The sequence below is a fragment of the Geotrypetes seraphini genome, chromosome 3 (genome assembly GCF_902459505.1).
Source record: "Geotrypetes seraphini chromosome 3, aGeoSer1.1, whole genome shotgun sequence".
Classification (NCBI taxonomy): domain Eukaryota; kingdom Metazoa; phylum Chordata; class Amphibia; order Gymnophiona; family Dermophiidae; genus Geotrypetes; species Geotrypetes seraphini.
Genome location: NC_047086.1, coordinates 292,914,263 through 292,936,159, shown reverse-complemented (window position 1 = coordinate 292,936,159; position 21,897 = coordinate 292,914,263). Strand labels below are relative to the sequence as shown.

The following is a 21,897-nucleotide window of genomic DNA, read 5'->3' as shown; positions in this document are numbered from 1 at the left end:
AGGTGGGACCTAAGGCTCCAGGGCCTATTCTGATTGGCCCACGCGCCTTAGGCCCCACCAGTAGGCGGAGCTTTAGGATGGATGGGCCAATCCGGCCTCATTCCTTCGTTGGCTGCCTGCCGGACAGGCGGGTTTGGCTCCCGTCTGTCCGGCCAACTACCAAAGGTACGGGGAAGGGGGGTGGGGGGGTCGTGGGGGTCGCCAGGGGGGTCGCGGGTCGGCGGGGGGGGCGGTCGGAGGTTCTTGGGGGGGGCGGTCGTTGGGGGGGGGGGGGGGTTGCGTCGAGGGCAGGAGGGCCTGGGATCCCTCCTGCCCGTAATGTAGTGCGGGGTGGGGTTAGGGGGTCGCCGTGGCCAGGAGGGTTTGGGCTCCCTTCTGGCCCAACTACCAAAGGTACGGGGAAGGGGGGTGGGGGGGTCGTGGGGGTCGCCAGGGTGGTCGCGGGTCGGCTGGGGGGGCGGTCGTTGGGGGGAGGGGGGTTTGCGTCGAGGGCAGGAGGGCCTGGGATCCCTCCTGCCCGTAATGTAGTGCGGGGTGGGGTTAGGGGGTCGCCGTGGCCAGGAGGGTTTGGGCTCCCTCCTGGCCCGATATTGTTGGGGAGTCGGCGGTCCTTGGGGGGGGGGGAGGGATGTATCGGACGTCGGGGGGGGGGCATCAGGCTTTCAGGATGGGGACAGACCTTCAAGGGGGGACAGTGCACGGAAGTCAGGGGGGGTGAACGGAGAGTCGGGACAGCGCACGGAAAGTCAGGGCGGGCGAAAGGAGCGTCGGGCAGCATGCGCGGTATACCCGTGAGCGCGGTATATCAAAGTTTTTGTGCAAATCATCGTGATTTCTGCGCGCTATATCCGTGTGCGCGTTTTATACGGGTGCGTGTTATTTGCGTGAAAATACGGTAATGGTATGAGAAATCATTACCAAGTTGATGTATGTGGTGGTTTTTTTCTTTTCTTTTCTTTTAGGTGACCAGTCTGATCGAACTAGACGTCTGCAAGCTAAAATGATGACAAATTTGACTATGGCGAAAGACCGTTTAAAGCTCTTAGGTACTAACTGCTTCATTCCTTATGTTGGATTATGCACAGAAAATAATTTGAGATATACAGTATTAGTGTGTTCTCTCTAAGAAGGACCTCAAAGTACTTTTAAGTGTTAACCTCAGAAAACCAGAAATATTTGTTTTAGAGGTGTAGGAGATGGTGGAAATTCTACCCACTCCTCATTAAGGCCCAGATTCTCAAAACTTTAACGCCGTTGCTAAACTATTTTCTGATGGTTTAGCCTGCACGCATTTTATCGATGGATTATCAAAACAGCTTATCTCTGTCTTTAGTGAGGTTTCTAGCAGCCTCCAACACTGACATTCAAATGGGCTCTTCAGCATTGAACTGAGCACTCTGATAGATTCTTAAATATTGCTGAGCCGTTTTCTAAAAGTGGTGTCTGCTTTTGGCGATAAAAATAAGCAACTGATCCAGGAGTGCCGGTACAGTCATAACACTGTCGGAGATGGCTAGAAAAGCCGTTTTGAAGTGACCCCCCCCCTCCCCCCTTAGCAGCAGGAGAGATACCCACTCTCTCCCACCACAAACAAGCCCCCTCCCTCTGCAGCGGGAAAGATGCTTATTCTCTCCCGCCACAAACAACCCCCCCTGTAGTGGATGCACTGGGAAGGGGGCTAAGGCTCTGATTGGCCCGGACTATAAAGCCCCGCCTATGGAGCGTCTGGACCAATCGGAGCCTATGGGAGGGGCCTTAAACAACCTGGGCCAATCTGAGCCTCAGGCCCCTCCCCAATGCATCCCAGGATGCACTGGGGAGGAGAAGGCCCATTTTGAAAGAGGCTGGCCAGCTGATTGGAGGGAGTAGGCATCCCTCTGGTCAGCCATCTAAAGGTACAGAGAAGGAGGGGGGGTTGTGATGCAGTGAGAGAGAATAGCCATCTCTTCCCCATTGTAGGGTGGGGGGATCACTTTGTAGTGGGAGAGAATGGGACAGAGGAGAGATTGAATATCTCTCCCGCTGTTGTTGTGTTGGGGGTTTTTTTTTTGGGGGGGGGTCATGTTTTTTCTGCGCTTGTGCCCATTGTTATCACTAGCGATGGGCATATGCAAATTTAGCGAGTCTTCGCTACTCTCTGCCAACCTCATTTACATGAGTGTTGTTTGGAGAATGACTCGCTTTTTTAAATTCGCTATCAGAACGGCTGCTATAGCAGACCTTCACTTTTTAACAGGGTTTTTTGAGAATCTAGACCTAAATCTCCTCTGGAGGTGCTGAACCCTTAGCCAGTACTCCATGCTGATTTTATATCAACAGTACTGAAGGAAAGCCAATGTGGAATTTAACCAGGGCCCACTTCCAACATGTACAGATCCTTTGTGGTAAAAAGTCCATGTTGGGGGACTGTGAGTGTGCATGTGCTGACAAGCACTGCATTGGCTTTCTCGTTGTTGTTGGATCATCATCAGGTATTTGATCTGGTTCAATAGCTCTGGGGCAGAGGATCTTTTTGCTTGGCTTTGGAGGTAGGTGGGTGAGAAGAGAGTAGAGAAGGGGATTGAGAAACTGGAGAGGTAGAAGAGTATATGGTACTTTCTTTCTCTCTTTCCTTGAGGACCACTCAAGGAACACCATTTATACGCTTAGAACTTCCACTTTGTTCAGAGGAAGGAGCTCTCTCCCAAATATTTGCTTGGGAACCTGCATTTAAAAATTCTACCACTTTGGGGAGCGGATGTGATGTTGAACAATTTCTTGGTGGGGAGAAAAAAATATTATCACAGTACTCAGCATGTAGTTGTGACATTTTGGCAGCTCTGATATGAATTAAAATTGTTGAAGGAATCCATAAATCAGGAAAATTATTCTCAGTCTGCTTTGTGATAGGAACAAGTCAATGCATAGGTCAAGCCCCTCTTAGACCAGTTCTGCAGGATGAAAAAGTGATGACTGATAATCTCAGATCATTTGCTCTTTGACAGATGGTCACAGTGGAAAGGCAGATATCAAGCCAACTCTTTAGTAAAATACATGCAAAAGTTCAGGTGCATGTTCTTTATCAGAAATTTTAGTGGATAAAGTGGCCCAATTTGTCTTCACTGAATGATGTATAGCAACTTGATAAGCTGATAGGAAGGAATAGGAGAACTTGCAAGATTCTTTAAAAGTTGGAGAACAAAAGTTGAGAGATTTGCAAATTTTTAGTAGGTACACAAGATCTATGGAACATGGCTTCACTGCCTACAGTTAAAATAACCCTTTGCTCACTAGAAGAATCTGGTAACAAAAGACCAAAACTAGTTATAATCAGCCTTGATTTTGATGATGAAGTTCTTATTTTTTTGCACAAAGGCTGGGGCACTGTTTTTCACAATGCCAGAATTTTTCTTTGTCATCAGCAGCAGATGAATCCGGAGACAAGTAGGTTGTGTCCATCCAGCAGCAGGCGGAGATGGAGAGCACCAGGCTGAGCTCTGTCATATATAGGATGGTATGCTCACTGGCAAGCCAGTATTCTCTATTTTCACAGGTGGCTGGATGGTCTCTATCCCGCTCCTAGTTTCATCTACTTCTGCAAGCGGTGGTTAGGCTGGCTCAGCTAAAAGCAGTGAAGCTCCTGTTTAACTATGCTATTTGGTGAGCGAGGGGATTAGGCTGGTGGTGGCCAATTCCCTGCCCATTCACTGTAGCCCCATCTGGACATCCTGCACACCTGTTCCTCCCTCCTTACATGTAAAAAAATTGCTGTTTGGAAAACACAGAGAGTGTGCTGTGGACTAGGGAAAGCACTTTAATGATCGAGAAAAGCCATCTATGTGTGTACTTTGTCGCATCTGCTAGCTGTAAGTATGTTCCTCTGTTTTCTCTGACCTTGTCAGCTTGCTTTAGTTCCCACACGGTCTCTTGGTTTTGGGGGAGGTCTATTGTCTACTCATCCGTGATACTCATGATTCTCCCTGCCTGTCATTAGGGTTGCGTTAAATAAAAAAAGTTTATAAATAAAAAGGAGAAGCGGGTTGCACTTTGGCACATGTCAGTTCTCTCAGTAGGTGTAGAGGCTCTCCAAAGGTGATTCTGTGGTCATTGGTAGTGGCAAGCCGCAGCTTGTTTTTTTGGCAAAACATTTGCCTTTCAGCATTAGGCCGGTTTCCGGCAAGAGCTGCACTGAGGGTCTGGCGCTGTGAAGCTTTTCTTTCACTTGACTTTGTGCACTCTATCTTCGCGGTTGCTCTCCTGCTTCTGCCTGGTCTGTTGCGAGAGTAGGAGATGGATTGTGGCTACTTTCCTATCTTCCAGATCACTTTGATTGGTTGTTCTGGCAGGGCTGCTCTTCCCACCGAAAGTCTTGGTGGAATTCCAATATCCACTGATGAGCATTGTTTGTCAGAGAGGGGGATAGTAATTTCTTATGGGGTTGTATGTCTTGAGTGTGTGCTTATGTGAGACTGTCTTCTAGCCTGGGAGTCTTTCATTGAGGAATAGGGTAGGACGGCCAGCCAGTTGGTCGTGGTCATTCCAGCATGCTTTAAACAACTTCTCCATTTTTTTTATTTTTGGAAGGAACAGACAGACCGGCAGAGGAGAGGTCCATTCAAGGTTCTCTGAACAGTAGTCCTAACTCCTGTACTAATCATTGTGTTGTCCCACATGATTGAATGCAGCTCTGAGGAGGCTAATGTTGGTGTTTCTGTCTGTAGTGCCTAATCTCCTGGGAACTGTTTTCAGGTTCTTTGCCCGAGCCTCCTGAGGTGGCTGTTGAGACAATCTCATGATCTGGCCCACAGTTTGTCAGCCAGGAGGAAGGCTGACCCTGGTTCTCATTCAAGGTCCAGAGGTAGCATTGTTCTTGCTATGGGGACCAGATTCTGGATGACTGGAAGGATCTGTGTTTCCAGTAGGGCTGGTTCCTATGATTCTGAGCCTATTGTCCCATGTGCTACATGTTGTAGCTGAGGGGAGAATTCTGTTGAGTCTGGCTTGCAAGTCTTTCCTCTTTCCTCCTCATATCAGGACAGTGCCCGCTGGGACATGATATGATTGGAAAACTCATCTCACTTCTCAGCCACATCCTTAGGTTTTCTGGTTGGGATCCAAGTGAGTATCTGGCTCCTCAAATGATCCCTTTGAGGTCCCATTGGTTCCAGTAGTAGTTCTTTATTTCTCAAACTGTGTCATGATTGTGATTCTTTATTGAAACATAGTGGAATATGCAGTCTGATGAGGGCCAGTATTGCAGTTCTGCATCTTCCGGAGTTAGGTTTCCAGCTCATGGCTGCTTGACTAGTCAGGTTCTCTACCAAGGTCTCATGGGGCTGCTAAGTGTCCTAGCCTTGGATGGGCAGCATCCCCAGCATTCTTCCTTAGTCCTTGGGAGTAATTGACTCTGTGTTTGAATTCAGCTGTCCTTTTAAGAAAGGAAGTATCTCTCCTGTTCACTTGGAGCTTAGCCATAGCTCCCTTTCTCACAGCTGAGAACCCATTATCTCTGTTTCAGGGACAGTTTCTCTCAGAGGGTGGCATTCTACTTTTTTTCTGGTCCTCTAGTGTTTTCTTTGGAGATTGAATTTGAGCACACTCCTTGGCTATTGAGCCCCACGCCTTCTCTGGGTGAGCAACACTTGGGCGTACTTAGTGTGGAACATTTCACCTTTTCTGGTGGTAGAGTGGGTGTCCTGGTCTCTCAGGCTCTTGAGATTCTAGTCTTTGGAGTCCTCTTGGAGGTAGTCCAGTAGTGTTGCTATGGCTAAGCTTAGAGTGTGAGCTCAGTCTCCTTTTTTGGCTGAGAGCATGGCTCCGTTCCAAACTATAGAGCGGGCATGTTCACTTCCCAGACCTTCGATCATAACTTGCTCTTGGACTATGGAGTGAGCTCACTGGCACGGCTGGTCTTGACCATAGCTACTTCGTTGTCTCTTGTCTGGGCAGTAAGGCTAAAATTTATTGCTGCATGTGCAGTGGGACGCTGTCTAACCATAATGAATGCTTCCATCTCTGCACGTGTCTTGCCCTCTAAGGGTTGCAGGTATTCCTATTTGACTGTAGACTTCTCTTGCTCCTGGATGGGTAGCAAGGCTCCACATCTGGAGGAGACACAAGACTCCTTAGAGCTTTCTCTGGTATGGATGGACCTGGCTCTGTGCCTGAAGGTGAAACTTGCTTCAGTTCCTCAGGGTGCTGTCTCTGGCTGTGGACTGGGCCTTTATCATACAGTTCTCCATACCGTCATCTCTAGATATTCAGCTCAGTTCAATATACAGTTAATGCACATGATTTTTTCTCTGGATATAGAAATTAGCGGTGCAACAGGTTGCCCCTTCTGGATGCTGCTTGCAGCTCATCCCGTCTGGTTGGCATGAACCACCTCTGAAGGTTAAGCATTGCTGGTGCTGGCCTTTTTAGGAGGATTTCATCTCTAGTGGTAAAGGACAGCTCGACTGTCAGAGTGACGTGTTTCCTGCGGCTACTACTGTTTGGGCTGAGATGCAGCTGCCTTCTTGGTATGGAAATGTCTATGAATTTAGACCAAGGTTTCCCCTGTAGCATGGTTTCATAGTGAGATGTTGAGTACAGAATTTCCTGCCTATTGGGTATCACTTTAGTTGTGGTTTTGGAGCGTGGGGCCACATGCCTATGTGATATGGCTCCATCTTTGGATGTAGAGAGTGGCGCCTCCTGTCTTGTCAGGCGCAGCTTCATTCTTGGATGCAGAGCGGGACTCCTCCTACCTATTTGACAGCTGTGGGTCTGATTGGCATGGATGGAGATGATTCTCGGGATGGAGAACATGGGTCCGCATGACTGCATGATACGGCATCATCTTTGGTTATAAGCACAGTTCCACCTGCCTGGGTATCACAGCTCCGCCTCTGGATTTAGAGCATGGTGTTACATACTTGGTTGACATGGCTCCATCTTCGGATGTAGAGTGTGGGAGCTTCTGCCAGTTTGACCTAACCCTAGCTCCAGATGTGGTGCGGGGATCCGCATGTCTAAACTGACATAGCTCCACTCCAGATATAGAGCATGGGCCCAGCAGCCAGGTTGGCATGGCTCTATCTTCGGATATAGAGTGCAAATGCTCCTACCTAATTGGCCTAGCTCCATTCCCAAATGTAGGGTGGGGTTGCATCCGCCTTATTGCCATAGCTCCATCTCCGGATGTAGAGTGTGGACCCAACTGCATGGTGGGCATGACTCCATCTCGAATATAGAGGGTGGATCCATCTGCCGGATTGGCAGCAGCCTGTCTGATTGGCATAGCTCCATCTTCGGATGTATAGTGTGGATCTGCCTACCTGAGTGGTATGGTTCCATCTCTGGATCTAGAATGCTACTCTGAATGTGTACTTGGTGCATTTTCTCTATGTAGCTAGAGCGTCACTCCTGTTACCTGCTTGTCCCAGTTCCTGTTCTGGATGTAGTGCGCCAATACAATTGAAGACCTGTTCCGGCTTCAGACCAGGATGCAGAGCTCTGCTGTGGATACCGTCTCAAGACGGCTCTGTCTATTGAGGTAGTGTGTCGCTTCGGATGCTTCCCTGGTGCGACTCAATCCCTGGATATTGTGCATTGAGTGATCTCTGGAGATCAGATGTTACTCTGTAGGAGAGTTCTGCTTGGTTTTTGGATGGCTGGCGCAGCCTGTTTTGGATGCTGGGACACAGCTCCAGTTCCGGGATCTAGCACTCCTTATCTGGCAGTTGGGTGCAGCCTAGTCTCAAGTGGATATGGTCTTTACTGACAGCTATGTGAGATACATTCCTGGGCGATCAAGTGCATATATGTAATGCAATACCTTTCCTAGAAGGGCCGGGAGTGCTCTTTTGTTGTAATGTCTCCCTGAGGTTGTCGGCTCTACTTGCTCTGCGCATCTCACCGGGGTGGAGGGGGGAGGCTCTCTCTTCATCTTCTCTTTTCTGAGTGCGCTAACAGCCTCAATTTGTCTTATTCAGTTCTGTACTGTGGGAGACGTGTCCTAGCATCCCCTTCCATGGAGTGGAACAGGTTTTATTGGTGCAGGTTTGGAGCAGTGCTGCTATTCATTCCTCTGGTGAGACTCTGAGTTCTGTTCAGGGTAGAGCTCCTACAGATGGATGGTCTTTGTAGTGTTTGGGGGAGATGGCGGTCCTATTGGATTCATCCTTCACTTCTTGAAAGGATGGTGGACCAAACAGAGTGGTTTCTTCTGTTTTTCATGTTCTGTTTTTGGTTCCGCCCTACCGAGATGATGATAAGGAAAGAGAAATTATGTACCTTAACTGATTAATTTTCTTTCCTTTAGTCACAGCAGCTTAATCCACAGTGTGAGGAGGGGGTTCTTGACCAATAGCATGTTCAGCTGATCCTACTGCTTGTCAGTGAGCATACATTACATTGATGTCTTATCTTGCCAATACCTTTCAGTTCTACAACAAGAAATTAGCCTGGGCATTCCCAGGGAGATTACAAGATTGATAGCTATAGTATGTGTCGGGATCTGGGAATGGTCGATACGGTTTGGCATACCATCCTATATATGACAGAGATCAACTTGGTGCTCTCTATTTCCGCCTGCTAGTGGATGGACACAACCCACTTGTCTCTGGATTCATCTGCTGTGACTAAAGGAAAGAAAATTATCAGGCAAGATACATAATTTTTCCTTATTTGTTTTTAAAGATTCTTCAGCAAATCTTCAGCACCATCAATAAGCTCTCCAAAATGAAGGAAGAACTATGTAAGCAAGATGCACGTGCAATAATATAATCTGCCAAGCTTAAAATAACTGTGGAGAGCAAATGATAAAATTTTTGAAGAAGTTAAAATGGCTGCAAACTACTTAACATCCAATAGCACTTCTATTACAAATGAAAATGACTTGAGACAAGCTTACTCAGTTGACATTGTGATGGAATGTCTGCCTCATTAAAATATGTACAAATGATGACCTTAATATGCTCATTGATTTGAGGGTCATAGGAACAGCTATAGTGAAAGTCAACTTTGTTTTTATTTTAATTACTTAAGACTCCAAGACTCATTTTTCCCCTGATATTTGTACAACACTGTTGAATTTGATAGATTGAATAGTGGTGTAGTTGGATATGAATGTCTTGATTTTAAGACTAACAATGGCAGCTTGCCTTATTTGGTAATTTCTGGGCTGAGCCAACTATTATGTTTTGTGGTTAGTGTATATGGCTGATGTTTTAAACATGATGCTGTTGCATTTACACTGCAGTATATTACTGCTACAACTTGTGCACTTGTGTAGACTAGCAACATAGATGTGAGGTAGAATGGACTCATTTCTTTTAACTTGGAAACTGCCTGACAATTTCTTGGAATTCTGTACACTGAAGTGACTGCAGCATATAAATTTTAGTGAAACTAGTCAAACAGTTTACTCGGGTATCTGAAGCACTGTGGATTTTTCCAAGTTCATCTTAATATGGTAATGACTTATGGACTCTTCTTTTAGGAAATTAGCCAACCCTTTTTTTAAAACCTGCTAAACTAATTGCTTTCACTACATTCTCCAGTAACAAATTCCAGAATTTGTTTTAAAATCTAGCACATTACTTGTCTCCTAGTCCTAGTATTTTTGGGAAAAGTAAACAAGTGATTCACATCTACCTGTTCCACTCCACTTAGTATCTTACAGACTTCTATCAGAACCAGAATCATTGCGAATATGCTAATACCTTCTTGACATAAGGACTTAAAATGAAGAAAAAACTGTTTTATCCAAAAATTTGTCTCTTTATAATGTTTGTTTTATGTTACTCCGCCATCAACCTATATGTTTGTGTGGGGTAGGGGTGGGGGATAGATTATTTTGTTGATTTTTTTTTACAAAGTGTTTTGGTTTTGTGGTGGTTAAATGTCTCCTCTTGGTTCTGAGCGTATTCTCACTAACAGAACTTTGACACTTTAGTGAATTTGCTGTAGGTGTAACAGTTTGTATAAGAAATTTTTTGTTGTACATGTTATGTAAGGAATTCTTTTTTTGTTGTACAGAGTGTAGAAGAAAGATATGGATGAAGTTTCTCAACTGTATTGCATGCTATAAACTTTACATTAATTATATTTTATCCAGTGTATAGATTTGATGGGCATTGATTTATCCCAGGACAAGTAGGCAGCCTATTCTCACATGTGGGTGACATCATCCATGGAGCCTGGATGCAGACAGCCTCGCAAGCAGACTTACTTGAAGAAACTCAGAAGTTTCGAGTTTGCCACATCGCGCACGCACGAGTGCCTTCCCGCCCAGCACAGGGCATGTCTCCTCAGTTTTCCACGGAGCCGAGAAGTCTGTCTTTGGCGCTCTGCTCTGAACTCATTTTGCTTTGTACCTTCTCTCACCGCGGCTCGTGTTTTATTTCTTTTTTTCTGTGTCGCTGTGTTTTCTTTCGGTCATTGTTTTAAAAAAAAAAAAAAGTTAAAACTTTTTCATCAAGTGACAGCGGGGCCTGTCGCGCGCCCTCATCCTGCGGGCTTTGACTTTGCGGCAGCTATTTTTCCATCTATGTCCCGGCCGGTCACGGGCTTTAAGAAGTGTAGCCAGTGCCAGTGTGTGAAATCCTTCACTGACCCACATTGTTGGTGCCTTTAGTGTTTTGGCCCTGACCACTGCCCGGAGTTGTGCATTTGCTGTGTTACCCTTCAACCTCGAGCCCTCAAACGTCATCGAGTTCAAGTGGAGAAGATTTTCGGTATGGAAACCCTACTCCAGCCTCGACCTCCGATTCGGTCAAGCCTGCTACGGGGTGTCCTCCTGCCTCCTTGACCTCGACTCTTATCAGACCATCCTCGTTTAGACCTCGAGTAAATCTGCCAAGTCTTCTCCTGAGCTTCCCTCAGGTCAGTTACCTCAGCAGACAGTTCCAGCGGTGGTCCTCAAGCTACCTAAGCATCATTCCTCCAAGTCGAAGCATTCTTCCTCCTCAGAGATTTTAGCTTCAGCAAGTGGTCCAGTTTCAGACTCTGATCCACAATTGCAAGCTACCATCCAGACCATTTTAGAGCGGGATTTGTTCAGTTACTGACCAAATATAGTCCTGTCTCGACTCTGCTTCCTGCAGTCCAGCCTGGGCACTCAGCAGTCTTGCAAGAGGTCGAGTCCTTGCCTGTGCTTCAAGCTGAATCTACGCACACTATGCAAGGAATCCAGTCTTTGTGAGTGTCTGGTCTGGAATCTTCACACTCTATGCAAGGAATCGAGTCTTTGCGAGTGTCTTGTCTGAAATCCTCACACTCCATACAAGGAGCTGAGCTTTGGGAGTGCTTCGATATACCTCGATCCAAACCACTGAGTCTATGGGACTTTGATCTACAGCTTCCAGCCCTATATCCTCACATAAGGCATTGCCCATTTCAAGGCATCGGGCAAAGTCTCCTCAACCTCACACGAGACCTGCTTCCAGACAGCACTCTCATCGCCGGTCGAGGCACTCATCGAGGCAGTCATTGAGGCGCAGGTGCTCTTCAAGAGAACAGCCTTCCTCGTCCAGGCGTTTCAGCTCTTCGAGGCCTGCAACTCCTCGATCCAGGGCACCAATAGCAGAACCTGAGGGCTCCGCTTCTCCCAGTGTCTCGTCTTAGTCTGCTTATTCGCTAGGACATCAATACTCCAGAGAGGCCTCGCCTTCGTTTTCCACTTGAGGTGCCTCGAGGTCATCAAGTCCCTCTCGAGGCCATCCTCTTGCGAATCAATTGTCCTTTTCCTCCTTCCTCTGTCAAATGGCTGAGGACCTGGATCTTAAATTGGACTCTGGTTCTAAGGAGTATTTAGAGGAAGTGAGTTTGCCTCGATCTCCTGCGGAGTCTCTCAAACTTCCTCTTAACAGGCTTCTTTTTCAAACTTTCAAACGAAACCTGGAGACTCCTTATGCCATTCCTGCTGTTCCAGGCAAGTTGAAATCGAGGTATAGAACTGTACATTGCAAGGGTTTTGAGAACTCTCAACTATCTCATCAGTCCCTTCTTGTGGAATCTTCCTTAAAGTGGAGTCATCCTTCCAGGATCTATGCTATCAAACCTCCTGGCAGAGAAGGCAGGACCACTGACAAGTTTGGCCATCGTCTTTATCAAAATTCGATGATGGCCTCCAGCTCTGCTTTGTCTCCGTGCCATCAAGGAAGTTACCTTGGAACAGCAGAGCAGGGGGTTTTACTCCGTTACTTCCTAGTTCCGAAGAAGACGGGCGATCTGTGGTCCATACTGGATCTTAGGGCTCTCAACAAATTTTTGGTCAAAGAAAAATTTTGCATGTTGTCCCTTTATCCCCTTATAGATCAGAACGATTGGTTATTGTTCTCTAGATCTCAACGAGGCTTACACTCGCATCTTCATTCATCCAGCCTCCTATCAGTACCTCAGATTTCAGGTGGGGAATCTGCATTTTCAGTACAGAGTGCTACCCTTTGGCCTGGCATCATCTCCAAGCGTGTTCACCAAGTGCCTAGTGGTGGTTGCAGCAACTCTGCGGAACCATGGTCTTCAGGTGTTCCCCTAACTTGACGACTAGCTCATCAAAGATTCAACATCTCAGGGGGTTATTGTAGCGACCCAATGGACTACGTGGTTCCTACAAAGCTTAGGATTCGAAATCAACTTTCCCAAATCCCACCTTCAGCCCTCTCAGAACCTACAGTTCATCGGAGCTGTTCTGAACACTGTCCAACTCAAAGCATTCCTTCCTCAGCAGCATCTGGATGCTCTCCTTTAGCTTTGCCGTAAAGTGTCTTCCCTTTTTTCACTCTCAGTGAGACACATGATGGTACTACTCGGTCACATGACCTCAACCACTTGACTCCTTTTGCCAGACTTCACCTCAGAATTCCTCAGTGGACACTGGCATCTCAGTGGGCGCAGGCTTGTGACCCACTCTCTCAACACATTACAGTCACTCCTTCTTTGAGACAGTCTCTCCACTGGTGGATACTCTCTTACAATCTCTCCAGAGGTTTATTGTTTCAAACACCCCCTCATCAGAAGATCCGCACGACAGATTCCTCGACCTACGCTTGGGGGGCTCATCTCGACGGCCTCCGTACTCAAGGCCACTAGTCCAGCACGGATCATATATCTGATCGTCAGTGTCACATCAATCTGTTGGAACTCAGAGCGATCTTCAATGCTCTCAAAGCTTTTCAGCTTCTTCACGACCAGGTAGTCCTTATTCAGACAGACAATCTATTCGCCACGTACTGCGTCAACAAGCAGGGAGGAACAGGATCTCTCCCTCTTTGCCAAGAAGCTCTGAAGGTTTGGGATTGGGAAATCCTTCACAACACCTTCCTGAAAGCTGTCTACATTCAAGGGGAGAAAAACTGTTTGGCGGACAAATTGAGTCGTCTTCTGCAACCTCACGAATGGACACTCAATTGCTTGCCTCTTCATCACATTTTTTCTCAGTGGGGAACTCCTCAAATAGATCTCTTTGCATCTCCCCACAACCACAAACTGCCTCAGTTCTGCTCCAGGATATACTCTCCTCATCGCCTTGAGTCAGATGCTTTCCTTCTGGAATGGACCAATCTGTTCTGTATGCGTTCCCTTCATTCTCAAGACTCTTGTCAAACTCAAGAACGATCATGCCACCATGATTCTAATAGCTGCTCAGTGGCTCAGGCAACCCTGGTTCTCCCTTCTACTTCAGCTGAGCAGCAGGAAGCCATAACTTCTACCAGTTTTTCCATCTCTGCTTTCACAGAGTCAAGGATCTCTTCTTCAGCCCAATCTGCAGTCTCTACACTTGACAGCTTGGTACCTCTCAACATAACTCCTCTTCAGTTTTCTCAACCTGTTTGGGACATTTTAGAGGCTTCCAGAAAGCCTGCTACTGGACAATGCTACCACCAAAAATGGACTAGCTTTTCTACATGGTGCATCTCTCATAACCAGGAACCTCGAGATACCTCCTTGTCTTCCATCTTGGATTATCTTCTGCACTTATCTACCTCTGGCCTCAAGTCTACATCCATTAGAGTCCATCTTTGACCTGGGAGACCATAACATCCTACTGCAAATCTTGGACTCAATAGGCATCTCAGATAAAGTATACTCATGGTTTGAAGGTTTCTTAAAATCCAGAACATACAAAGTAAAATCAGACAAAGAAAAATCCAAACCTTGGTCCAACCCCTGCGGCGTTCCACAAGGGTCCCCACTGTCCCCTACTCTCTTCAACCTATATACGGCCTTTCTTGGCGTTTACCTGAACAAACAAGGCCTATCCTCTTATAGCTATGCTGATGACATCACCATCCTCATTCCTTTCGACCAACCAATGCTCTTAATGTCAGACACACTACACAGAACTCTAGCTACAGTTACGACTTGGATGGAAGACCACAAACTGAAACTCAACCCAGACAAAACTAAATTCATCCTTCTAGAAAATAACAAAATCCCAACCATAACCAACTTAGAAATCAACTTTATCAACTACCCTTTGCAAACCACCCTAAAATTTCTAGGTATGACTATTGACAGAGGCTGTACCATGCAACCACAAATTAACAAAACAATACAGAAATCTTTCGCAGTTATGAGAAACCTTAGAAAAGTCCGAAAATTCTTCGAAAAAACACAATTTCAGCTCCTAGTACAATCTCTAATCCTAAGTATCCTAGACTATTGCAACATCCTCTACCTCCCCTGCCCTGCAATAATGATTAAACAACTACAGACAATTCAGAATACAGCTCTGAGACTCGTCTATTCATTGAAAAAACATGATCACGTTACTGAGGCATTCATCAATTCTCATTGGCTTCCAATCCAGGAAAGAATACAATTTAAATTCTACTGTATACTATTTAAAACTATAAATGGAGACAGCCCAACCTACCTAAACGACCGCCTCATCCAAACCACCTCTACCAGGCATAGAAAAACACACACCCCATTCACTTACCCCCCAATCAAAGAAGTAAAACGGAAAAAACTATACAATGGACTACTGGCCACTCAGGCTGCGAAGATAGACAACCAAGTCTCCAACCTATTGACAACAACCCCAGACTACAAGATGTTCAGAAAGGAAATAAAAACTATACTCTTCAAGAAATCCCTTAATAAAGCTTAATACCATAATAAAGCTTAACCCCCCTCTTACCATCCCTTCCCTAACCCCAGATCCTACTTTTCCCTCTCTTGGAAACCTTCTCTGATCTAGAAACATAGAAACATAGAAGGATGACGGCAGAAAAGGGCTATAGCCCATCAAGTCTGCCCACTCTACTGTCCCACCCCATTAAGTCAGAGTGCTGCTCTTCCCACGTAGAGATCCCACGTGGATGTCCCATTTATTCTTAAAGTTGAGTACGCTAGTGGCCTTGATCACCTGCACCGGTAGTTTGTTCCAGTGATTCACCACCCTTTCTGTAAAGAAATACTTCCTGGTGTCACCACCAAATCTCCCTCCTCTGAGTTTGAGTGGGTGCCCCCTTGTGACTGAAGGTCCCTTAGGAAAGAATATGTCGTTTTCCACCTCGACACGACCTGTGACGTACTTAAATGTCTCAATCATGTCACCCCTCTCCCTGCGCTCCTCCAGAGAGTAGAGCTGCAACTTGCCCAGTCTTTCCTCGTATGAGAGACCCTTGAGTCCGGAGACCATCCTAGTGGCCATTCGCTGGACTGACTCAGCTCAAAGTACATCTTTACGGTAATGTGGCCTCCAGAATTGCACACAGTACTCCAGATGAGGTCTCACCATGGTTCTGTACAGTGGCATTATGACTTCAGGTTTACGGCTGACGAAGCTTCTATTGATACATCCCATCATTCGCCTTGCCTTGGATGAGGCTTTCTCTACTTGTTTGCCAGCCTTCATGTCTGCACTGATGATTACTCCCAAGTCCCATTCTTCTGAGGTCGTAGCTAGTGTTTCTCCATTCAAGGTGTATGTTCTGCATGGATTTCTGCTGCCGAGATGCATCACCTTACACTTCTTTGCGTTGAAGCCCAGCTGCCATGTTGAGGACCAGTTTTCCAACTTGATCAGATCCTGCGCCATACCATCCGTGAGATCGCTTTCACCTACTATATTACACAGTTTGGCGTCGTCGGCAAACAGCGCTACTTTTCCCTGAAGCCCTCGGGTTAAGTCCCTTATGAATATGTTAAAAAGGGATGGTCCCAGGACTGAGCCTTGCGGCACTCCGCTAGTCACCTCCGATGTCTTAGAGAGGGTGCCATTGACCACCACCCTCTGAAGTCTTCCACTCAGCCAATCATTGACCCATGCCGTTAGTTTCTCACCTAACCCCATCGATTTCATCTTGTTTAATAGTCTACGGTGTGGGACACTGTCAAACGCTTTACTGAAATCCAAGTACACTATGTCCAGAGACTCTCCCGAGTCTAGCTTTCCTGTCTCCCAGTCAAAGAAGCTGATAAGATTGGATTGGCATGACCTGCCCCTAGTGAATCCATGTTGACAGGGATCCCTCAGATTCCCCTCATCCAATATCGTATCTAATTTCCCTATAAGTAGAGTTTTCATGAGTTTACACACTATTGATGTGAGACTTACTGGTCTGTAATTCGCAGCCTCCGCTCTGCAACCCTTTTTGTGCAGAGGAACAACATTGGCAGTTTTCCAGTCCAGAGGGACTCTCCCCGTACTTAGGGAGAGATTGAAGAGCATGGCTAACGGTTCCACCAAAACATCGCATAGCTCTCTGAGCACTCTTGGGTACAGATTTTCCGGTCCCATGGCTTTGTTCACCTTGAGTCTTGACAGTTCTCTGTAAACATCAGCTGGTGTGAACTCAAACTTCTGAAATGGGTCATCCAGGCTTTGCTTTGCATCCAGCCGAGGCCCGTGCCCTGGTGCCTCGCAGGTAAAGACTGAACAGAAATAATCATTCAGTAGTTTGGCTTTATCGGAGTCAGTTTCCATATAATTCCCGTCTAGCGTTCTAAGGCGTACTATCCCGTTTGTGTTCTTTTTCCTGTCGCTAATGTATCTGAAGAAGGATTTGTCCCCTTTCTTAATGTTCTTCGCTAGAGTTTCTTCCATATGAAGTTTGGCCTCCCTGACTGCTGTTTTGACCGCTGCAGACTTTGTCCTGTATTCAATGTTTGCTTCTTTTTCCCCCATGCGTTTGAATGAGAGAAATGCTCTTTTCTTCTCCTTGACGAGGTATGATACCTCATCTGTGAACCATTGGGGTTTCCTTTTTCTTTGTTGTTTGGTTACCGATTTTATGTAGTGGATAGTTGCCTCATGAAGGATCGATTTCAAAGTTGACCACATAGCTTCCACATTATCAGTTACTTCTTGAACCTACTCTTTTTGTAATCCGCTTTGAACCGAAAGGTAATGGCGGAATAGAAATCTGTAATGTAATCTTAGTGCAATTGCTGCTTTCCATCAGCCTATCGAAGGGAAACCCCTTTTTGCTCATCCTGTGGTTTCCAGATTTATGAAATGACTTTTCAATGTCAAATCTCCTCTCAAACCACCTCCAGTGGTTTGGGATCTCAATGTTGTTCTTGCTCAATTGATGAAGTCTTCTTTTGAACCAATAGATATGGCTCATTTGAAATATCTCGCTTGGAAAGTGGTGTTTCTCATTGCCTTCACATCTGCTCGAAGAGTCAATGAGTTGCAAGCTTTAGTTGCTGATCCACCGTTCACAGTTTTCCATCATGACAAGGTAGTCCTCCGTACTCATCCTAAATTCTTTCCTAAAGTGGTTTCAGAATTTCATCTCAACCAATCCATTGTACTTCCAGTATTTTTTCCAAGGCCTCATTGTTATCCTGGAGAATCAGCTCTTCATATCCTGGACTTAGAATGCACCAAATCACACAGATCTGCTCTTCAACTTTTTCTCTCCTTTGATCCAAACAAGTTGGGACACCCGATTTTTAAGCGAACCATCTCCAACTGGATTGCTGCTTGTATCTCTTTCTGCTATGCTCAGGCTGGACTGCATCTACAGAGTTGAGTCAGAGCCCACAAAGTCAGAGCCATGGCGGCTTCAGTGGCTTTCCTCAGATCAACTCCTATTGAGGAAATTTGCAAAGCTGCCACCTGGTCCTTGGTTCATACTTTCACCTCTCATTATTATCTGGATGTTTTCTCTAGACAAGATGGCCATTTTGGCCAGGCAGTATTACAAAAATTTATTCTCCTGAATTGCCAACACTCCCACCATCCCATTCTAGTTAGCTTGGATAATAATAATAATAATAACTTTATTCTTATATACCGCCAACAATCTTGCGACTTCTAGGTGGTTTACAATAAAGAGAAATTGTACAGACAGCGAATTACAGAGTATAGCAGTGTACATCTGATTATAACAACATTAATCGTGATAACAACAGTTCGTATTCTGCAGGGCCATGCGGCTTACAAAGAATTAGAAAAATTCCATAAATTGAATGGAGTATTCATAGTTAGTGATTAGGGGTTAACAGTTTACAAGTTCGGTTTTGGGATGGTATTACGAAGGGGGGCTATTGTCCTGGTTCGTTCCCTAGGTATTTCGAGAACAGGTAAGTTTTTAGGTGTTTCCTAAATTATCCGTATTTGTTTGTGTGTGTAATTAATTTTTCTAGGTCTTTACCCCATAAGGCTGCTTGGTAAGATAGAAGTTGTTGATGGTATCTCTTATATTTGCATCCTCTAGCCGGTGGGGAGACGAATTTCAGGTGTGTTCTTCTCTCATGTCTGTTGGTTGGGAATGAGAAGAGGTCTGTTATGTATTTAGGGGCTAGACCGTGTAATACCTTGAAGCAGAGACATCCCAGCTTGAACTTCGCTCGTGCCTCCATTGGCACATGTGGATGTCATCCACATGTGAGATTAGGCTGCCTGCTTATCCTGGGATAAAGCACAGTTACTTACTGTAACAGGTGTTATCCAGGGACAGCAGGCAGCTATTCTCACAACCCACCCACCTCTCCTGGTTGGCTTCTCTGCTAGCTATCTGAACTGAGAAGATGTGCCTTGTGCTGGGCGGGAAGGCACTCGTGCATGTGCGGTGTGGCAGACTTGAAACTTCTGAGTTTCTTCAAGCAAATCTGCTTGTGAGGCTGTCTGCATCCGGGTTCCGTGGATGATATCACTCACATGTGAGAATAGCTGCCTGCTGTCCCTGGATAACACCTGTTATAACTGTGCTTTATGGTTTATTGGATTGTGACTGTTCTCTTAAAAACAATTGTTGAAAATAATTAGACAAATGATTTTCTTAATTAATGTGGAAATTAGCCAATTAAATTTGCATGTAGATCTTTTTTTTTCTGGTTAAAGTACTTGTTCCCATTATCTGGTAAAACATATTTAACCATATATCTGAAACCACTTCAAATAAGGAGAACCAAAAATTGAAGAATGACTAGGTTTCCAAGAATTCAGTATTTGATCTGCAAATTGGTGGATACTCTCTAGGCAGTTTGCAGTGATAAAATAATAAGCTGTGTTGAGCAAAGTGTTTTTCTTCTTTAATTCAACTTTTAAAATTTGTGGTATTATTATCCATAAATCCTTGCCTTTTGCTTGTCAATAAAGACTATCCAAGATCTGGAAAGTTGTCAGATAATCTGTATATAACTTATTTTCTGCTTAGTTGGACTAATGTGTATGAATCATATAATGAGCATGCTTTATACTTTAGATCTGCAAAGATCACTTGAATAAAATTGTACATGTTCTTTACATTTTTGAGGAAGACATATGTATGTTTATCCTAACCAACCTAATTATCTGTACATGCATGAAAATAAATTTCCTTTTCATTCTGCTAGATCAGTCCAGACATGTGGGTTGTGCCACCAAACTGACTGTTGGAGGTTGAGACTACTGATTTTTAATGATGTCACTACCAGTTTAAGGAGCACTGCTGACCTGGAACTTGCCACCTTTTTCTGCTTTAGCAGATGGTTGCAGTTTGATCTGGTGCAACAGGCCTTACATTGACTTTTAGAGATTGATTAGAGGGAAGCTTTCTGGAACAGCCAAGGGCAGCGTGTTCAAACAGCTTCCCTGTGGTTTGTGTAGAAAACACATGCGACTGCCTGAAAGGAAGGAGGTGGAGGCCAGGAGACCAGTATACACTGTGGGAGTTACAGCCATGTGGTCAAAGAGCCGCGGGTTGCTGATCTCTGGACTAGACTGTCCAACATCCTGAGCTGCTAGTCCAGTGGCGGAAGTTAACTTGTGCATTATCACATTTTTCCTTTCATATAACCTACTTTTATCTCTACTGCTCACTTTTGGAAATTTCAAAGGAGATTCATTCACCCATTGCAGATAAGCCTTGGTTAATCATGGTAGAAGTGTCCATTTTGAAGTCATCGGAATATAACATTGCAATTGTAGCTTCTACCATGGAAGCAAGTTCTGCTTTACATTTAGGGCAATTTTTCTGACCCAGTTTAGTGTTTATTTTTGTCGGCTGATTCAATTTATTAGCCATTTCAAGATCAACTTTCAAAAGTCCCGTTTTGATGAGATTTTGCTTTCCAAACAGATTACAACATTCCTTTTGCATTGTCTCATATTTTTGGAGATACATTGCTTCTTGATGCAAGTAGATTTGATCATCATCCGAGAGATTAATTTCTGATGGCTGAATAAATAGTGACTTGTTGTCTGCTGATATTAGTGTACCAATTTGAGCCCATTTTTTGCAATAAAATAAGCTGTGACACTTTGACTGTTTTATTCCAACAATGCATGTTGTCACTACTCAATTCAGTTGTTTCCAATATGAATTAATTGATAATTCATGAATCTAAACAGGAAAGAATTATTGAAATAGAGCAGGTCTTGAGATGAAAAGAAATTATCTCAATAATATTGTCTTCCTAGTACAAATGATTATATAGCAATATGCTAAATTTATGCTCTGCTTATTAAATCAAAAATCACAATATTCTAAACCTATGCACTGCTAGCTAAATTTATAGAATTGATGTCAGCTGTTGTGCCAAACATTATATAGCAAATAAATAGTGTTATACAGTACATTTTTATATAGGTATCATAAATGTTTTGTTACGTCACTTCCGGATTCAATCCCTTCCCGCAATCCGGGAGATGCAGAAATCCAAACACTTTTCTGATCATGTGCTCCTCCTACCTTAGAGAGAGTTAGAGCCCCCCATAGTTTGTTTCTGCAGAAGTCTTCTATTCTACTCTGTATCTTTTTCTTAATTTTTTTTTTTGCTTAAAGTTTATCCTTTTTAGTGGCTTCAGTGCTGTGAGACCCCTTTGTGGTGGTCCTCTGTCAGAGGAATGAACGCAGTCCTACGGAGCCAGACTGCTGCTTCACAGAGAAACTTCAGTGGACTTTTGGAGCCAGCCTGCTGTGTGCCACACTTCTTAGACTCAGGGTCCATTCTCCTGGGAGTTTGCTTGCCCTCTGACCTTGTCAAGGGTTTAAGCACAGGCTGTGTTCTGAGTAAATGTTCCTCTGGATTTTAGGGCACAGGCTGCATTTCCTATCCCCGGTCATGTGGAGTAGTTTCATGGGGGGGAGGAGATTACAGTCTGAGTGCGTCCAATTAGCAGTCCGAAAATCTTCAAATTTGGAACAGTTTCTGAGGCAGAAAATCATTTTCTCCATTCAGCTACAGTTTAAACAGAGCTGACAGGCAGGCACTGCACAGACTGTAAGTACACCTCCATTATTTCCTATGGGAGCTTCGGGGGTGGTATGTGGAACTCTATAAAACTCATTTTTTTGTGTTTCTGAGGATAGGGTTCAGGTCTCCCACCTCCTCAAACTCTAAATTGCTATTTATTTTCAGAATTTCTTTATTTTTGCTATTTTTGGCGTGAATTTGCTGGCAGTGGCCATCATGGATTTTTATCGATCTTTTTTTCAAAGTTTTATTTCTGCCTCAAACACCTTGATTTTGTTAATCATTTGGGATGGA

The 21,897-nt window shown here is 44.9% G+C and overlaps 1 protein-coding gene across 3 annotated transcripts in view; it reads left to right on the top strand.

Annotated features, from left to right (window-relative positions):
* Nucleotides 1–21,897, top strand: part of SPAST (spastin) — a 232,165-nt gene that overhangs the window by 25,352 nt on the left and 184,916 nt on the right. For all 3 annotated transcript variants that reach the window (XM_033936524.1, XM_033936523.1, XM_033936525.1), the window contains exon 3: nucleotides 963–1,046. In XM_033936524.1, the coding sequence (XP_033792415.1) occupies nucleotides 963–1,046 (84 nt within the window). The remainder of the gene's footprint in view (nucleotides 1–962; nucleotides 1,047–21,897) is intronic.